Source organism: Pelophylax lessonae (genome assembly GCF_965119305.1).
Source record: "Pelophylax lessonae genome assembly, chromosome: 2".
Lineage (NCBI taxonomy): Eukaryota > Metazoa > Chordata > Amphibia > Anura > Ranidae > Pelophylax > Pelophylax lessonae.
The window spans coordinates 365,244,279-365,264,244 of record NC_138769.1 but is presented as its reverse complement, the minus strand read 5'-3'; the positions used below and the strand labels follow the sequence as shown (position 1 = coordinate 365,264,244).

Here is a 19,966-nt window from a genome sequence, read left to right as displayed (position 1 = left end):
GCCGCAATGTCGCAGTCCCTGATCGCCGCCATTACTAGTAAAAAAATAAATAAAAACCACATAAATCTTTCCCCTAGTTTGTAGACGCGATAACTTTTGTGCAAACCAATCAAAATACGCTTTTTAGGATTTTTTTGCCAAAAATATGTAGCAGAATACAAATTGGCCTAAAATTATGAAAAAATATGATTTTTAATTTTTTTTTATTGGGAATGTTATAGCATAAAGTGAAAAATATTTTTTTTTCAAAATTGTCGCTGTTTTTTTTAAATAAAAATCGCACGGGTGATAAAATACCACCAAAAGAAAGCTCTATTTGTGGGGAAAAAAGGACATCAATTTTATTTGGGTACAGCGTCACACGATCACGTCATTTTCCATTAAAGTAATGCAGGACCGAATCGTAAAAAATGGCCTGGTCACTGAGGGTAGTAAAAGCGTCCGGTCCAGAAGTGGTGGAAAAAAACACCAAAAGAAAGCTCTATTTGTGGGGGGAAAAAAAGGACATCAATTTAATTTGGGCACAGCGTCGCACGATCGTGCAATTGTCCATTAAAGTAACACAGTGCCGAATCGCAAAAAAATGGCCTGGTCATTGAGGGGGGAGTAAAACCTTCCAGTGCACAAGTGGTTAATGGATATTCCCTTTATATAAATGTGGGTTTGTATTTTCAGCCTCATCCAAATCATCTGTGTCCGGTGGGATTGCACCAACTTGCGTGGAGACTCATGTGAACAGATGCTGTGGATTGTTCTTGCTGAAATACCATTTGATCTCTCATTCTCTTTTGCAGCTTCTCAGCTATACTCACTCCAAGGGTCTGCATTGACTTTCACTACTTAATTGATTGCATCATCTACTAGGGAACAGCAAGGAACCTGCAATATTGGTTTGTAGAGGCTTCCACTTATGTTCTCTGTCTGTAAAACACACACATGATTGGTAGTGCATAATGTACCCAAGGGTGAAAATACTGACAGGTGGAGCGGTATTATTCTCTGCTTATTAGTGATGTATGAACAGGAATGGGCCGTGATTAGATGGAGCAGAACATTTAACCAATAATGCTAGAAAAACATGCATTTGGTACATCTCGGTTGTCCATGATATTGAATAAAGAATGATATATCATTTTATTTGTGTCCAACATCTGCTCTTACGTTGTGTGAATCTGTTTCTCCCCATGACTGCTAGAATTGAAGCAATACATTGGAAAAGTCTGCAGTGAAGCAGAGCAGCGTGTCTGTCCGTTATGTCCAGATACTAGAATGAATGGAAGCAAGGCAGAAATAGAGAGCAATCAGTGCATGACTGCTGCTCGTTCCCCTGGTTTTCAATCCATTGGTTTGCCACGCCGCTTGAGAGATATCATAAAACAATGACACAAACTGGCCAGTATTTTACACAGCAGGTTTAAATTTGCCTAATTAACTTTGGTACCAAGGGGCTGCAGGGTAATCTTGGCCATTTGCATCCAGTGCTGGCACTGGTAAATGTACTATATACTTTTAGAGGTTTTATTTCTCGTTAGTAGCGTATTTAAAGGTAGCGTTGCCAACTCACCCCTTTAAACCCAAACACATATTAATTACACAGGTTCTGTGGCTGATTAAGGTGGTAATTAAACACTTCTGGACCGGAAGGTTTTACCGCCTTAATGACCAGGCCATTTTTTTTGCGATTCAGCACTGCGCTACTTTAACAGATAATTGCGCGGTCGTACGACGCTGTACCAAAAAAAAAAAAAAATGTCCTTTTTTCCCCAGAAATAGAGCTCTCTTTTGGTGGTAATTGATCACCTGTGAAATTTTTATTTTTTGCGCTATAAACAAAAAAAGAGCGAACAATTCGCACAGTTTTGTCTTCATTTATGCATGCTACAAACATGCTTTTGTCTTGTCTACTTTTGAAGAGTTTATTCCCTAGTATATGGTATGCAAATACACAGTTTTAGCTTTTCCTGCTATAAAGTGAGAAAATCGTCTCCAGTTGAAGGTGACTGGGGGACTGACAGGACCAGGTACAAGAAACATTTCAATATCATTTTCATATATTCTATGTTAATGATGCAGCACTCTGAATATTTTACTGTAACTCCCAAACGTTTTGCTTTTTCCAGAATTTTCGTTTGATTATCAGAATTGTATGCACGTCTCTGAGTCAGTAGAGGAAATGTTATAACACTGATACAGCTAGACCACAAAGTCATGTCTCACATATGGCGTGCAGGCTTCTTTTTATTTATAGATAACTAATGAAGTTCCATGGGTTTCTAAGGAACATGTTACGAAGATATATTTTGTATTTTATTTATATTTGCTTCTATTGTGCATGAAATAAGCAATAGTAAATGTAGGTGTAGCAAAGTAACCATAGCATGACTGATAGGCTTAAAAGGCAACTCCAGGCTAAAATGTTTAGTTTTTTGAATACCTCCGGTTTTTTATTGTTATCTATAATTCTGTTTTCTCTGTATTAGGGTTTAAACCTTTTACATAGTTACATAGTTACATAGTTTGTGAGGTTGAAAAAAGACATCAGTCCATCCAGTTCAACCTATGATGTGTGTGTGTGTGTTTGATGTTAACTCTACACTGTATACCCCTGTATGTTGTGGTCTTAAAGGTGCCCATCTAATAGTCTTTTGAAACTATCGACCCTCCCCGCTGACACCACTGCCTGTGGAAGAGAATTCCACATCCCTAATGCTCTGACAGTGAAGAACCCCTTATGTAGTTTGAGGTTAAACCTTTTTTCCTCTCGCTTTAGTGAGTGGCCACGTGTCTTATTGTATTCCCTTTCTCTGAAGAGTTTGTTCCTTATGCTAGGGTCGCCAGTACAGTATTTGTACATTGATATCATATCCCCCCTCAATCGTCTCTTCTCCAGAGAGAATAAGTTCAGTGCTTGTAGTCTTTCCTCATAGCTGATGTCCTCCATTCCCCTAATTATTTTTGTTGCCCTTCTCTGGACTTTCTCCAGTTCCAGCACATCCTTCCTGAGGACCGGTGCCCAGAACTGGACGGAATACTCCAGATGTGGCCGGACCAGAGTCTTGTATAGTGGGAGAATAATATCTTTATTTCTGGAGTGAATCCCCTTTTTTATACATCCCAGTATTCTGTTGGCTTTGCTTGCAGCGGCTTGGCATTGCATGCCACTGCCAAGCCTGTTGTCTACCAGTACCCCCAGGTCCTTTTCCATCTTAGATTCACCCAGAGGTTCCCCCCCAGTGAGTAGCTTGCTTTTGTGTTTCTGGTGCCCAAGTGCATTACTTTACATTTCTCAACATTAAACCTCATCTGCCACGTAGTTGCCCACCCCATCATTTTGTTCCGGTCCGCTTGTAAGGTTTCAACATCCTGTATAATAAACTTTCAAAAGCAGCCCCCTTTAATGACTTAAGACAAACAGATTTATATGGCGCACTCCAGGTAGAGCTGTAACCAACCATAACAGAATAAATATGAGGCAGTCTTAGTCCCCTTTCACACAGGCTTTCCAATCAGGTCCGCCTGTCAATTTTTCGGGCAGACATGATTGGATGCCCCATGCACCTCTATGGAGCAGCAGATGTTAGCGGTGATATGTCCGCTGACACCCGCTTCTACCCGATCCGATCCTGTCCGTGAAAACCGGATGGATGGAAACCCTATTTTCCATCCGTCTGGAGGATCGGATCGAAAAGGATCGGATGAAAACGGACAGTCGGTCTGTTTTCATCTGACCTCCCAAAGAGGAGAGCGGGGATCTGACAGGTCTGTCTCTGCAAAGTAAGCGGAGACGGAGCTGTCATCTGCCTGCTCAGCGGGGATCAGCGGATCGGAAAGCCCGCATGAAAGGACCATTTATTAGTCCATAGGGTATATAAGTCCATAAACTGTTAAGAGATAGCTGTCGTTATTGGCTGCCAGCTTGGGATGGAGCTAGAAGGGACTCTGGAATGTAGAAGGAGACAAAAAGCAGCACCATCTAAGTGTAGCAGTAAGGCATTTTAACACTCACAAAGAAAGGTAAAAACCAGCATGTAGTAGGATATAGATCTGAGAGCCTGATAAAGGAGCATGCATGCTCCAAACGTGCACCACGCCAGCTGACCCTGCACCCGATAGTGACATCATCTGTGCTCTCCGAGCACAGCCAAGCGGCGCAGAGTTCCTAGGAAGCTCTGGGAGCCACCAGCATGGCCAGGTCTGAGGCAGCTCCCACAGCCCAGACATACAAGCACTTCCCCTGGGGCACAGCGGATGATCCATATCTTACTACATGCTGGTTTTTACCTTGCTTTGTTGGTGTAATCCTTAAGTTTTTCACTTAATCACTTATTTGTGTCTTCTCTCTGTCCAACACTTTCCCATCTGTAGCAGCTCATTTTCCTTCATCCTGTATTCACAGAAGGTTCTGATGGCAGTGTGAGCTATTGGCTCTTGCTGCTGTCAATCGAATTTATGTCAGGAGGGAGAGGCAGGCGGCACTGAGTCACGCTGTGTGTGTTTATTGACGCAAACAGCCTGGCTCGGGAGTGCGCCCACATGACTGGGCTTGCTATGGAGGCACTTGGAGAAGAGTGAAAAATTGCCTGCGGGGGACCCCAGAAATAGAGGTAAGAGGCTGCTCTGTGAAAAAACTATTGCACTGAGCAGGTAAGTATAACATCTTTTTTATTTTACAAAAAAAACAAAGGTTTACAACCACTTTAAAGCTGGAGTTTAGGTATGGCAGTCTTTACTGGAAATCACTGTAGTAGGCAGCTCGACTCCAGTGATCTCCATTAGATTCCAGTTCCTGCCCTGCTATATTGTGAACACAGGAAGTCTGCATGGGTGCCATTCAGAGAACACTGCATTTTTTCAAGGAATAATAATCAAAATAATACCTCCTCTTAGTTTAACCACACCAAAAGCTGCTGCACCAAACAAATCCTGAATACTGGACCCAAATTAAAAATGTACAAAAAAGGTACGCATACTAAACTTATACAAATAAATCTCTGCATACAGATATACTTGTGCAGTATAAACAAAAAACAATAATCAACTCTAATATACAGGGGTTAGACAAAAATATGGAAACAATACATAATTTGCAGGTGTGAAAGTGATGACATTTTTCATGTTGAAAGTAGAAGTAATGTAAAATGGGACGATAGGTGGCATAAACTCCAAAAATACAAAGAATACTAGACACACCAAATTGAATTAATGAACCACTTAGCGACCTCCTAACAGGGGAAACGACGCCATTACTTTGACGGTAAATACTGGGGTTATGTTTGCAGCTAGATGCCAAAACCCTGGTATCATATTTTTCCTCAGGTCTTTCTGATAAGGGTGGTCCGAGTGGCCCTGTATCAATTTTAGAAATGGTGGGAGGGATCATTCCCCCCCACCCCCGTGACTTTTCTGTGGTTCTTGGGCTTACCTGCCTGATTGGTAGCTCCGGGAACTGATCTGGTGCTAGCAGTGGCTGTGCATAGAGATAAGCGAAGGAAAAATGGCCTCTGAACATCTCTACGACCTAGGAGGACCAGAGCGACATCATGACATTACTTCCAGTTCCGGTCCCATGTAAACAAGACCATTTTTTCTTCTTTTTTTTTTAAGCTAAAGATCCAATTTTTTTTTATCTTTTTATTTTAGGGTAAAGGAGAGATTTGATCTCAGATCTCACTATAAAGAAGACCTGCCATGCTGTATTGTTATTGTTATGGTATTTGCACTACACTTGCGAGGTATCACTGCGAATGTCAGATCGAGCCATTCCACAAGCACACGCAATAATAAAGCATAACATGTTAGTTATATATTTACTCACTGTAACATCATCTTTCATATCTTTCAAACAAATTTGGGTATATATTGTGTTTTTTTTTTTTCATTAAAGTGTATTTTATCCCAAAAAATTGCATTCGAAAAACCGCTGTGCAAAAACCACGTGATATCAAAAATTGCAACGACCACCATTTTACTCTAGGGTCTCCATGAAAAAAAAAAATATATATATAATGTTTGGGGGTTCTAAGTAATATTCTAGCTAAAAATACAGATTTTATTTCTTGTAAACAAGTTTCAGAAAAAGGCAAGTGGTAACGGCAAAATGTATTGATTTTCAGAAATATAAATAATTAACAATTCACCATAACTCTTTAAATCAGTAAATATTTTTAAACTTTAAACAAAATCAGTGGGGTGCTCTTCAAATAGCCCTCTGGCGACTGGCATAGACACCCCACCTAAGCCTCCTGCTTAAAAATGAGTCCTGGCAATTTGTGGAATGTTCTAGGGGGTCAGGTGACCTTAAATGACCTATCCTAGAGGAACCCCCAAAACTCCCAGAACATTCCCAGTTAGCTGACCTTTTTGACCTATCACAAAAACCCCCATTGGAATCAATCAATGGGGGGCTTAAAACTCCTATTGCCACCATACCATGAGGGAAAGGGGGATGTTTAAAACAGACTATCTACCCTATCCTCACATTTATTGTGTGTGCTGCTAGTAATACTAGGGCATGTCTGAGCTTACTGAGTTTCAAAGAGGGAAAATTGTTGGCTTAGCTGGTGCCTCTGTGACTGAAGTTGATAATTTATTTACGGTGTCGTGAGGTACAGTATCAAAGGTTATGGCAGCAAATACAGTTTCCAGGAAAACAACGTCTGATAAGCATAAGCACCATTTACATAATCAGCTGGTATTAGAGTCCATTATCCTCCATCCAAAGCTTAGATTTGTCAATTCCCAGGAGAATTCTGGGCGTCAAGGATGCCAAAGGTGGTCCAACACCATATTCAGGAAACAATTTAATTATTTTACCTGGTTTTCATATTTAATAAGCATTTGTCATAAATGAAACAATAATCTCCATATATAATTCAGACTCCACTTAATCTCCAGGTGCCTTAAAGTGCTCGGTGATGAATAAAAACAATAAAGTGCTTCAATGTGCTCCCCCACATCCATGTCTCTTACTAGATGGACATGATCTCACAACAAAGGAGATCATGCATGCTTTTTCAATCCACAAAAACTGATGTTTCCACTGTGTAAACTCCAGGTGGGTCTGTGACCCTGTCAGTGTATTGCAGCAAAGATGTCCCCACACAGGAATTGCTTTGGCAGCCCTCAGACTCCAACCACAACACAGTTCAGACCAAGGCATATTGAAAACCAGAAGACAGGAAAGGATTCATAGTGCATTATCGTTAAAAAACATTTATTAAATAAATGGCTATTGAACTTACAGTGTATGAGAAGTAAGAAGCAGTGTACAGATTCACAAAGCATGGCCAGCGAACATGCAGTGCACCAGTGAATATTGACATCACCAATCCAGCTCCACCCATGCAATGCAAATAGTACTCTGATTGGATAAGGTTAAGATATAGGAAGTGATGTCCAATTAGAGAACACTTTGCATTAATTTAGAAAATGCAGTGTATGTATTGGATGGTGCCCATGCCATGAGTTCAGAATCCAGCAGGGCAACTGCTCAGAATGGGGCCCAGAAGCTAGTGGAGATTACTGTTGTAGAAGCGCTGTTACAGGAGGGGAGCCTGTACAACTGTCCATAACTGGAGTTCAGCTTAAAAACAATATACTGTACTGTATTTATCGGCGTAAAAAACTTACATTTTAAATAAAGAACTTTGAAGCAAAATAAGGGTGGTCAGATATCATATTCATCCCCTCTCCTCCCAAAACACCCTCTACCACATACAGTATCCTCTTATCCACCCTCCTCCACCCCTAAATCACTAGAAGTATTCATGTTTTTCCCTTCCCTGTCCGATACCCCCTCCCCACTCCCCCTACAAGTGTCATCAAGTGTCATCTATAGTGTGTCTAACTAATCACACAGACCTCAGCGATGTCTCTCCTCCTCTCCTCTAGAACACATCAGAGATGAAGAGGAGGAGGGGGTGGGTTCAGTCAGATCTGAGTTGTCTTTTTTGCATTGTGCCAGTGAGAAAGGCAGCCAGTGGGGAGAGATGCCGACTGCCCTACAAGGCGGCGATCACAGCGCTTGGTACACCAAACACCCCGCACAAGCTGCGGAATGGGTGTGCCCACACTAGCGCACCCCTCCCAGGCGAGTCACTGCTCCAACAGGATTCAGCCTGGACTCACTGGCAAGCAAGGTCATGGTTATTCAAGAGGTATGGGATTTGCCATTCCTCCCCCCCGCCCACCCCTTCCCTACATCAAACACTCCAGACAAGCTGAAGAAATTATTTTGCCCATGAGAACGTGTATGTGGGATATGGAGGGTTGACTTGACTTGAAGGATAGCTTCAAAATGTACTTTTCTTTTTACAATTTGATTTTCATGTGAATGATAGTTAACCACTGTTAGAATTTAATTTGTTTGGGAAACATTTTTTCCTCACTACCGTTGAAAACAATAGTTGATTTGAGCCTACTAACTATTAGAAAGTTGAAATAATGCCCTAAAATGAAAACTTTTGCACAAAATTCTATTATTGTGTGGCCACCTTTAGTTTGGGCCTTCCTTGGAATGTTAGATAGAACTTTTTATACTGTACAATAAGGAGTAGAGTAGTGAAAGAAACCTGCAAGTATGAGTTAAATTTTGGGTGTACTGGCCTAGTGTGTTGCCCATGAATTAGCACTTGACCCTTCATGTGAATACTCCACATCTCTTTTTATCTCTTACAAAAAATGGCATTAGGAACAGGATGGTGCTTCTGAAGAATGGTAAAGTAACTAAAAAAAAACTACTTAAAAGGATGTAAGGGACAAATGTTTTTACTGAGGAACTGTAGTACAAAATCTCTGGTCTGGAAATTATCTGGTCTAAGAGTAACCACCTTTGAAAACAAGTAAAAAGTGAGAAAAATTCTCTATAAAGCTCATTTATGTAGCTAAGGCTTACTTGGAATAGTTATTTAGGAACTCTTTTCCTTTAAAAAATTGCTGGTTACTTCAACATAGAGAAAGGAGCAAGGAACCCAAATACGAAATGACCCTGGCAGTAGAGCATCAGAAGAAGCATTGTTATATCGTTCAGATCATGGAGCCTCTAGTAAGGTTTAAGCTCATCAAGAGAAATTATTTTTTTGTTAAAAGAAATAGGGTAGCTCGATTATTCAAGTTTTTCAAGGCTAGATAACCAGGCCTGCTGAATAGGCATGTGCAGAGAAGATATTGGACTTTCTGCTCTTTTGTTACTATATTTAAAATATTGTTAATTTGAAATGCTGGCATTAAAAAAAGGTTGATTACATTTTAAAGAGAAATGATAGAGATCTAGTCAGTAGATTTTATTTGACCGGTGGACCTTTATTATATATAATAGAGCAATTAGAAAAAAAAAAATGCTTTTTAAGTTTCCATTACTGTTGCTGTTTATGAATGCCTTTTCTCTGCCTTTTGTGGGTAAGCACAAGGACGTTGGGGGCATGTGTTAAAAATGCTGAATTACTTCCCACCTCTTGTCAAGTACACTGTCTGTCTGTTGTTTTTCTCTTCTCTGTACAATGTACACCTTTCTCCATCAGGGGCTAAACTTTTACCCTGGGGAACAACTCCAGTCAACATATGTCTCTCCCTTATGCCCTCTTCCTGCTGATTGGAGAACAGCTCACCAACCCCCATAGACTGCAGTCAGCCGCCACCTGGAGATTCATCCATCAACATTGAGAAGCATGGATGGGGGAATCTTTGGATTTCTCTCGTTCAGCTGACTGCATCCTTATGCCTCATACACAGAAGTTAAAAATGCCCCCCTCAAAGTTAGCCTTTGTGTCCATGCACACATAGGTGTTTACAGGCATTTAGAGGCAGAGAAAACAAACCCAGGGCTAGCGTATTCCGGAGAGGCGTGTTTCAGTGCCGAAAAAAGCTTGACCCATCTAAACGCTACTAAATGCTGGGCAAGTAGAGTACTTGAGCTATTATTTATTCTGCCCAAGGGCTTGATGCACCTAAATGTGTGGACAAGAAGAAAGGACAAGCAGCACACACTAGCAACCTCCCACTTGAGGCCATACTATTATCGCGTTTCACTCCCCACAGGGCAGAATTCTAAAGGGTGTCTACGATACCCTTCATAAATTCCGCCATAGTCCCCTGAAAGAGGCAACAGACAGAGCTAAAAAAGTGACATAGTATTTAACCCATTTCTGCATTCGCACCTGTGCGTTTTGAATCACAGGCAGATTTGCCGCAATTCTGTTCATGATTTCAAAGCGCCAAGGTGTGAATGACCAATCGCAGAAAGCACATTTGAGATGCCATTCTTTGGAATGGCATTTAAATCACGGTGTGGTTCTGCCGCGGTTCACGCTGCAATTGCGGCAAAACACATTGCGTGAAGCTTGTCAAGGAAAAAAGTTTAGGAGCTACTTTTGGGTGACATGCTTCACGCGATGCAGGATGCCTCGATTGCAGCGTGATTTATTGTGCGACAATCAGGACAGAACCTCACCGCTATTTTACGGTGCCTTTCAAATGAATGGCATCTTAAATGTGCATTCTGCAATTTGTCATTTACACCTCGGCGCTTTAAAAACGCAGGGCAGAATCGTGGCAAATCTGCCTGCAATTCAAAACGCGCCAAGGTGTGAATGCATTCTAAGAAAAAGGCTTACAAACATACATACACCGCTCGGGCCAAAAGGGGAAAGTACAGCATATCCGTTCCAGGTGCTCTCCATGGCTCACCAGCGTAGACCATAAAGATACCAGAGAAAGAGCTTGCTGCACTCCACAGCTGAGATAAGATTATGAAGTTCCTTTATTCATCATCAGTCCAGACAGACAGGGGACAGGTAGACAGGTTAACGTTTCACACGACACACAGTGCTTGTTCACGACAAGAAATAGGCTTAACTACTTGCCAACCGGGCCATAGCCCAATGACGGCTACAGCGCGGTCTGCTTATTCTGGGAGGGCGTACTATGACGTCCTCCCAGAATCTCGCTTCCTGCGTGCCCCCTGGGGCTCACACATGGAAGTGTCCATGCGCATCACGTATCATGGTTTAGGGCCAATGACAGCAGCCCTTTACCACGTGATCACTCTGTCCAATGACGGAGCAATCAATTGTTAACAAACCGGCGCATGTCCGGTTCAGTTCCCTCCTCTCCTCGCACACTGTACACAACGATCAGTACAGCATGCAAGGAGAGAGAGTGCAGCTGCATCCATCCTCTGCCTCCTCCATACCTCAAGCATGCCTCATCCGTGCCACAACCATGCCACATCCATGCCTCATCCATGCCACATCCATGCCTCATCTGTGCCCACCCATGCCATCTCAGTGCTCATCTGTGGCTCATCTATGCCACATCCGTGCTCATCAATGCCACATCAGTGCTCATCCATGCCACATCAGTGCTCATCCATGCCACATCAGTGCTCATCCGTGCCAAATCAGTGCTCAATCTCTGCCACAGAAGTGCTCATCCATGCCACATCCATGCCTCGTCAGTACTCATCCGTGCCACATTAATGCCACATCTGTGCCACATCAGTGCTCAATCCCTGCCACAGAAGTGCTCATCTATGCCACACCCATGCCATGTCAGTGCTCATCTGTGCCACATCCATGCCATGTCAGTGCTCATTCATGCCATGTCAGTGCTCATCCGTGCCACATCCATGCCACGTCAGTGCTCATTCGTGCCACATCCATGCCATGTAAGTGTTCATCCATGCCACATCAGTACTCATCCGTGCCACATCCATGCCACATCATTGCTCATCCATGCCACATCCATGCCACATCAGTGCTCATCCGTGCCACTACAGTGCTTATTAGTGCCCTACAGTGCCTCACAAAATTGTAATAGGAAATGACGGCGCTCCCTGCATGTTGGGCCTTTGTATGTGGCTAAGATGTGTAAAAGTGTCACACATGTGGTATCACCATACCCAGGAGGAGTAGCAGAATGTATTTTGGGGTGTCATTTTTGCTATGTACGTGCTATGTGTTAGAAATATCTTATAAATGAACAACTTTGTGTAAACAAAAATGCGTTTTCATTTTCTTTTCACATTTTCCCAAAAACTTGTGGAAAAAAAGACGCATTATGGCTCCTAGATTATGTGTTGGGGTGGTTGCTTTCCAAAATGGGGGTCATTTTGTGTGTTTTCAATGCCCTGGTGCTCCAGGGCCTTCAAAAGTGTGATAATTAAATGTGTAATTTTTGCTCCTAGAACACCTGGAGGTGCTCCTTGGATGTTGGATCTCTGTATGTGATCAGGCTGTGGAAAAGTTCCACACATGTGGTATTGCCATACTCAGGGGGAGTAGCAGAATGCATTTTGGGGTGTAGTTGCAAGTATTCTTATACAGTGTGTGAGAAATAACTTGGCATTTTGTGAACAAAAATAAATCTTCATTTTGCAAAGAATTGTGTAAAAAAATTACAACGTCAAAAAACTCACCGTGCCTCTCACTAAATGCCTTGGAATGTCTACTTTCCAAAAAATGGTTAATTTGGGGGGTATTTGTATTTTACTGGCTTGTTAGGGCATTTTTGTTTACAAATTTTTCAGTCTTTTTTCATTTATAGCGCACAAAATAAAAAACCCAATGATGATTAAATACCACCAAAAGAAAGCTCTGTTTGTGTGAAAAAAGGACTAAATTTCATATGGGTACAGTGATGCATGACTGAGTAATTGTAATTCAAAATGTGAGAGCACTGAAAGCTGAAAATTGGTGGTTAAGCTACAATAAAAAAAAGTAAAAAAAATGTTTGATAACCCAGGGAACTTATAATATTGATAATGATTTGTAGCATTTGCTGATTGTTAAGACATCAGTATAGTCAAACTGCTTAACTCATACATGCTTTGTATAAATGGAAAGGATTTGGATTTAGAAACGTTTAGAGTGTAGCTATCCAAGAGGGGAAATGTCTGAAGTCTGTTCGATAGTCTGTGAGCAGAAAGACCTACGTCTATTTTTGCAGAGCATACCCCATTCATACTTATGTGTAGACACATCACATTTTCCATTGCCAATCCCAGCCAAAACCATGAAGGAGACGGGAAGTAGCAGAGAGTTCTCTACAACAACAATATTGGAGGGAAAATGCCTGGATTCAGAGTTTGCAGTATTCCAGGAAAGAAGAAGAATGGACACTTTGTTCTTTTTTTTTTGTGCAGACACACATCTTTCCCAACAGAGCTGGAAAACAACAAAAGTGAAAGAATGAAAATATTTAAATTTGTGAGTGCAGTGAGCAAAATACAATCACAGCCACATGAAGCCCCAAACTGCTAGTGATCCCTATCGGTATATACCTCCTGCCACGGACTGCCTTTCCTTACCTATAAAAACGTGTACCATCTACGAGCTGTTTACATTTGCTGGTATTGCTTACGGTACTAATGGATTTCTATTTTCTACATTTAGGGTGAGAAAGTGTCTTCAGGGATGCCGATAGACCTGCCTTCAGAGGTAAGTGAGATATTGATACACAAAATAACTTTTCCCTTATTAAAGTCACTACAGTTTTTAACCCCTTCATGACGGAGGTAAAAAAAATGCAACTTTGACATGTGTTAGTAAAACTGTACATAACATAACAACTGCTTAGTTTATCCAGGTGAAGTATACCTTGTTTTTTCTAGGACAAATGGGCTTTAATTTGGTGGTAAATGGTAATGGATATCTCCTGAATTTTATTTTATTATCAGAGGAAAACTGGCACAAAATAGTAAAAAAATATAATTAAAAAAAAAATAATAGTTGTATATTTCTTGCTATTACCATGACTAACCACCAAAAAACAACCCAAAACAAATTATCCTTCTCCTGACAATACCACATACTTATATTATTATTTTTTTGTTTGCACTACTAGTAGGACCCAGAAAAAATAGCGCACATTTTGCTTTTATTATCCTTCCTAAAACACACTGGCATTAACTTTAATTGGCACTGATACTAAATTAAAACATTTATTTTTGCAAATCCTGCCTAAAATACACTGACCCTCACTTTTGCACCTAACCTTTGACTCTGATTTTGACTCTGTGCATGACCTTTCACCCTATCCCTGACCTTATTCCGACCCTGATCTACCTATTTTTTTTTATTTTTTATTTGTTTTTTAAACACACTTTTTCTGTTTAGAATTTCCCCTCTAGCAATAAGAAAATATACCCTATTACAATATACCCTTTTCTCAATTCAAAGGGAGAAAAAAACACAGGGGTGGGCTAAACAGTGACTGCTAGCTAATCATAGGCTATCACAGCAATTGATTGGAAACCTGGGTCCTCCCAGTTCCCAACCATTAGAACGAGACCATGTGCCATCGGTGACAGCTCATCTCTGTGTTTAGAGTGTGCTGTGCAGCACAATCCCAGCACAAACACAGTGTTGCATAAATGTAGCCCCAATAATTAGGCCCACTACTGTGAGGCCACATATATGGGTATGCTTGTCGGGGAGGGTTTTTTCTCAAGCAGTTGTACTGCCTGCAGCCTGTGTGTAAAATACTTGTACAGCTTTGGTTCTATTATTTTTATTATTATTATTATAATACAGGATTTATATAGCACCAATAGTTTGCACAGCGCTTTACAATATAAAGGGAGACAATACAGCAACAATACAATTCAATACAAGAGGGTTAGGGGGGCTCTGCTCCTGCGAGCTCACAATCTAATAGACAAACAAAAGGTAGTAAATGTGAGGGATGGTTAAAGAATATGTGTGCTAGTGCACTCAGAATAGGTTAAACGAAATATACAATGATAAATAAATAATGATAAAAATTAAATAGTTAATGATCCCTTTATCTCACCATAAAAAATGGTCGAGAAAGGTGACACAGTGCTTAAGTGCATAGATTATTATGAAATAGTTAATGTATGCGACACTGGTCCAGAAGGCCAATAGATCACAGCAATCCTTAGAGAAATGCGAGAATACAGGCAAATACAGTGTGTCTCAAAAGAAGAGAAGGATAGAGAGGGAGGGGTAGTAAGGACTTGAAAAGTGCTCAGTTGGGATAGAAGCAAACCCACTCCACCTCCTTTCCGTCCACTGGGTCTGTGTGAGTGAGTCCAGTGGAGGCCTCCATGGGAGAGCAGAGGTATTACTCTATATTCCCATCGCATAAGATTATGGATAAAGCTCTAAATGTTTTGGGTGCTTCAGCAATCACTAGTTGGAGACTGGATCAGAAAGCTACAATGAGGATATTTGCCAGAAAACCACGTATCATCAAGTAGCGTCCAAACTATTTTTTATTGAAGCATGATCACATCACAAAATAAGTAGTGCCACAATTCGGAGTCACACAGGACCCCACAGGCCACACAGGACCACTTTGTCAGGCTCACTTTGTCATGGCTGAACGAACAAAAAAAAAACCTGATAGCTCAGGAGTAGCCGCTGTACTAAAGCATAGTACACATGGGCCAAATGTCAGACGGCATCGGCCAGTTCAAAAGAAACAAACGGCCCATGTGTACTGCAGTCAGTCTGACAGAAGCCGGCAAACTTCTGTCGAAGGGGCATGACTGAAAGGGTCTGATGAGAGCTGACTGGAGTGTTCTGGTGGGGGCACAATAGCACAGCAGGGGAGATCACTGTACTAACATCAGATAGTTAGTACAGTGGTTCTTCCTGAGCCGTTAATTTTTTTAGTTCAGCCCTGCTGGGTTGAACTAAAAAACTACTAGTGTTTAGTGGGCTTAACTATATGACGTTAGTACAGCGATATCCCCTGCTATTCTATTGTGCCAGGGGGGGCGGCCCTGCCAATGGCTGAGAGCGCTGATCGGGAGACGATAGGCAGACCTTTTTTGGACATACCCATTCAACAGAATCCGGTTTCTGTTGAACCAACTGCAATACACACGGGCTGAGTGTCGACTGGTTTCTATTGAACCGGCCGATGCCACCCAACATTCGGCCCATGTGTACTAGGCTTTACAGAAAAAAGCTGCAGAGACATGCAGGCATCTGGAGGTGATTATAATCACATCAAACTGCCAACTTTGTGACTTTAACAGCAACCAATGTCACTTTTGTAACAAACTTCAGTCTGTTTTAGTTGTTGTTATTCTACACCAAATATTGGTGTCTTTTACTGGAACTTACAGATACTTTAAAATTAAATGTTAAATGATGCACAAAGGATATTCATTTATTATAAAAAAAACTGTACATAGAGCCCAATTTAAAAATAAGAACAGATGTTTACAGCACATTGGCTGTATATAAGGAGTTGTTTTGATTGAAGTTTTTCTTTAAAGTGTATGGATAGCCATTTTTTTTTATTGATACTTTTTATTGATACAGTGGGATAGTATTAAAACCCCTGTAAGATTTTATTGCGATCTGGGACTCCATTGGAGAGATTTAACCTTACTGTTTTGCCAGATTGGAAATGTGGGAAAATCTGCACCAGAGAAAAAACAGACAGAAAAAGCTGGCAGAGGTTCTGGGATTCCCTTATCTTAAAAAAGAATAAATATTACTTGTGTCTGTGTTGCTGTTGGAGAGTTTACTTCACTTCTTGTCTGGTGAATATGTTTCCGAAACAGGAATTGAGGCAAAAAATCTCCCCAAGAGAGCCCCGGACAGTAGTATCCAAAACTTAAAAAAGGGTTTGGCCATACATATATTTTAACCACTTGCTCTTCATACACCATTTATAAACATAAGAAACATAAGTACATTAATATACATAAAATCACTATCTGTACATTATGCTTTTTGGGAATTTATCTGTTGTTTGCCTGAGATTAGGAAATTATATACCACTGGCCAGCGATCTTGTGCCTCCAGTAGACTATTTTATGCCACCCATCTTTGTTAACATTAGCCAATTACATTATACTAAGCCTGCACTCAAAGCATAAAAGAATCAATACTTTTTCCCTACAGAGTCAGGGGAATTTATTAAAGCATTAGTTCCATTTTTCCCTTTTTGGTCCTGGGCAGATTCAAAAATCTCAGTGCTAGTTTTGGTAGCTTTACCAAAATGTGTGGCAGATTCAGGTAGTTCCTAATAACTGCACCAAATTTTTAAAAAATTACCTCCAGTTTGAGGATAATAAAAATAGAGGTAATTAAGATCAGCTGTAAGCTGGCATACAAAGACAGGCAGGGTGTCAGGTTTTCCAGTGCTACTGCTCTCCTCCCCACCTGTCACTGGTTATCAAGGATGTCATCAGCCTCAAGTTCAGGGCTTGTAGTCTTTCTTCATAGCTGATGTCCTCCATCCCCCTAATTATTTTTGTTGCCCTTCTCTGGACTTTCTCCAGTTCCAGCACATCCTTTCTGAGGACCGGTGCCCAGAACTGGACAGCATACTCCAGATGTGGCCGGACCAGAGTCTTGTAGAGCGGGAGAATAATCTCTTTATTTCTGGAGTGAATCCCCTTTTTTATACATCCCAGTATTCTGTTGGCTTTGCTTGCTGCGGCCTGGCATTGCATGCCACTGCCAAGCCTGTTGTCTACCAGTACCCCTAAGTCCTTTTCCATCCTAGACTCACCCAGAGGTTCCCCCCCTAGCGAGTAGCTTGCTTTCTGGTTTCTGGCCCCCAAGTGCATTACTTTACATTTTTCAACATTAAATCTCATCTGCCATGTAGTTGCCCACTCCGTTATTTTGTTCAGGTCCGCTTGCAAGGTTTCCACATCCTGCATAGAAGATATTGGCATGCCTAATTTAGTATCATCCACAAATACTGAGATTGTACTAGATATCCCCTCCTCTAGATCATTTCTGAATAAATTAAACAGGATTGGTCCCAGGACAGAACCCTGGGGGACCCCACTTTCCACACCCGCCCAATCCGAGTACTCCCCATTAATCACCACCCTCTGTACTCTCCCCTGGAGCCAGTTCTCTATCCAGGTACTCACCTTATGGTCCATACCTATCTTCCTTAGTTTGTACAGTAAGCGTTTGTGGGGAACGGTGTCAAAGGCCTTTGCAAAGTCCAGATACACCACATCCACAGGCTTACCTTTATCTAGGTGGCAGCTCACTTCATCATAGAAGGTTAATAGATTGGTTTGGCACGAACGATTTTTCATGAATCCGTGCTGATTAATACTTATAATACCGTTTTCATTACTAAAGTCTTGTATGTGGTCCCTTAACATCCCCTCCAATATTTTGCAGACTACAGATGTTAGGCTGATCGGCCTATAGTTACCCGGGATATATCTCGGCCCCTTTTTAAATATTGGTACCACGTTGGCTTTTTTCCAATCAGCTGGCACCATACCCGTCTGTAAACTATCCTTAAAGATCAAGAATAATGGTCTGGCAATCACCTGGCTGAGCTCTTTAAGAACCCTCGGGTGCAAGCCATCCGGTCCCGGGGATTTATTTATGTTAAGCTTCTCTAGTTTAGCTCTAAGTCTATCTTCTGTTAGCCATGGCGGCACTTCCTGAGGTGTATTATTTAGTTCGGCCTTACAAGCTGGGTTCGTGTAGACCCCCGATTCCTTTGTGAAGACTGAAGAAAAGAAATTATTTAACACTTCCGCCTTTTCTCTGTCCTCAGTGGCCATTTTTCCTTTATCATCTTTTATGGGGCCAATGTGTTCTGGCCTCGCTTTCTTACTGTTTATATACTTAAAGAACTTCTTGGGGTTCTTTTTACTCTCCTCCGCTATATGTCTCTCGTGTTCTATTTTAGCCGCCCTGATTTCATCTTTACATTTCTTATTACACTCTTTATAATGCTTAAATGCTGCCACTGACCCCTCAGTCTTGTATTTTTTGAAGGCCTTTTCTTTAGCTCTAATATACATTTTTATGTTGGAGTTTAGCCACCCAGGGTTTAGTTTTGTTCTTTTAAATTTATTTCCCAGTGGAATGCACTGGCCCACCCCCTTGTTAAGTATGCTCTTGAAGCACTCCCATTTTTCCTCCGTGTTCTTTGTTCCCAGGGTTCTATCCCATTTTATATTTTCTAGCAGTGAGCGCAGTTTAGGGAAATTGGCTCTTTTGAAATTCAGCGTCTTAATATTACCCTTGTGTTTCCTATTACTGTAATTAATACTGAAACCAATTGACCTATGGTCACTGCTCCCTAAGTTTTCCCGTATTTCTATATCCGTGAGCAGGTCTGCATTGTTGGTAATCAGTAGGTCAAGTACCGCATTGTTTCTTGTCGGTGCATTCACCATCTGACCCATGAAATTGTCCTGCAAAATATTTAGGAACTGCCTAGCCTTGGCTGAGTGCGCTGTTCCTTCTGCCCAGTCTATATCCGGATAATTAAAGTCCCCCATTATAATGACATTTCCCATCCTTGCTGCCAATCCTATCTGTAACATGAGGTCCGCCTCCCCCTCCTCACTCTGGTTGGGGGGCCTATAGCATACGCCCAATATTACGTTCCCCACCGTGCCTTCCCTTTGAAGCTCTACCCATAGGGATTCTGCCTCGTCCATAGCTCCATTATTAATATCATCCCTCATATTTACCTGTATACTGTTCTTAATATACAGACATACCCCTCCCCCTTTTTTACCCTCTCTATCCCTGCGATAAAGGGAATACCCCTGAATGGTCGCCATCCAATCATGAGAGCTGTCGAACCAAGTCTCAGTTATCCCCACAAAATCTAAGTCCTCCTCAAACATCAGCAGCTCCAGCTCTCCCATCTTGTTGGCCAGGCTTCTGGCATTGGTATACAAGCCTCGTAATTTAGATCGGTTACATTTATCCTCATTTGATGTTTTTAGGCTGCTCTCTTGATTTTTCCCCGTACCCACCCTGGGTTTAGGAGCTCCGAACACCCTACCGCTAATGCCCCCATTTCTGCCCTCTGAATCTTGCTTTCCACTGGCTAATTCTACATCTGTACCCTCCCCCCCATTCCCTAGTTTAAAAGCCCCTCTAACTTTTTGGCCATCCTCGCACCCAGTACGGCTGCACCCACCCCATTTAGGTGCAATCCGTCCCTACCAAAGAGCCGGTGACCGACTGAGAAGTCGGCCCAGTTC

At 41.6% G+C, this 19,966-nt stretch overlaps 1 protein-coding gene across 1 annotated transcript in view; it reads left to right on the top strand.

Moving 5' to 3' along the window:
- Positions 1-19,966, top strand: part of COL16A1 (collagen type XVI alpha 1 chain) — a 284,939-nt gene that overhangs the window by 98,616 nt on the left and 166,357 nt on the right. Inside the window, exon 8 of the mRNA XM_082246984.1 lies at positions 13,389-13,433. Within this exon, the coding sequence (XP_082103110.1) occupies positions 13,389-13,433 (45 nt within the window). The remainder of the gene's footprint in view (positions 1-13,388; positions 13,434-19,966) is intronic.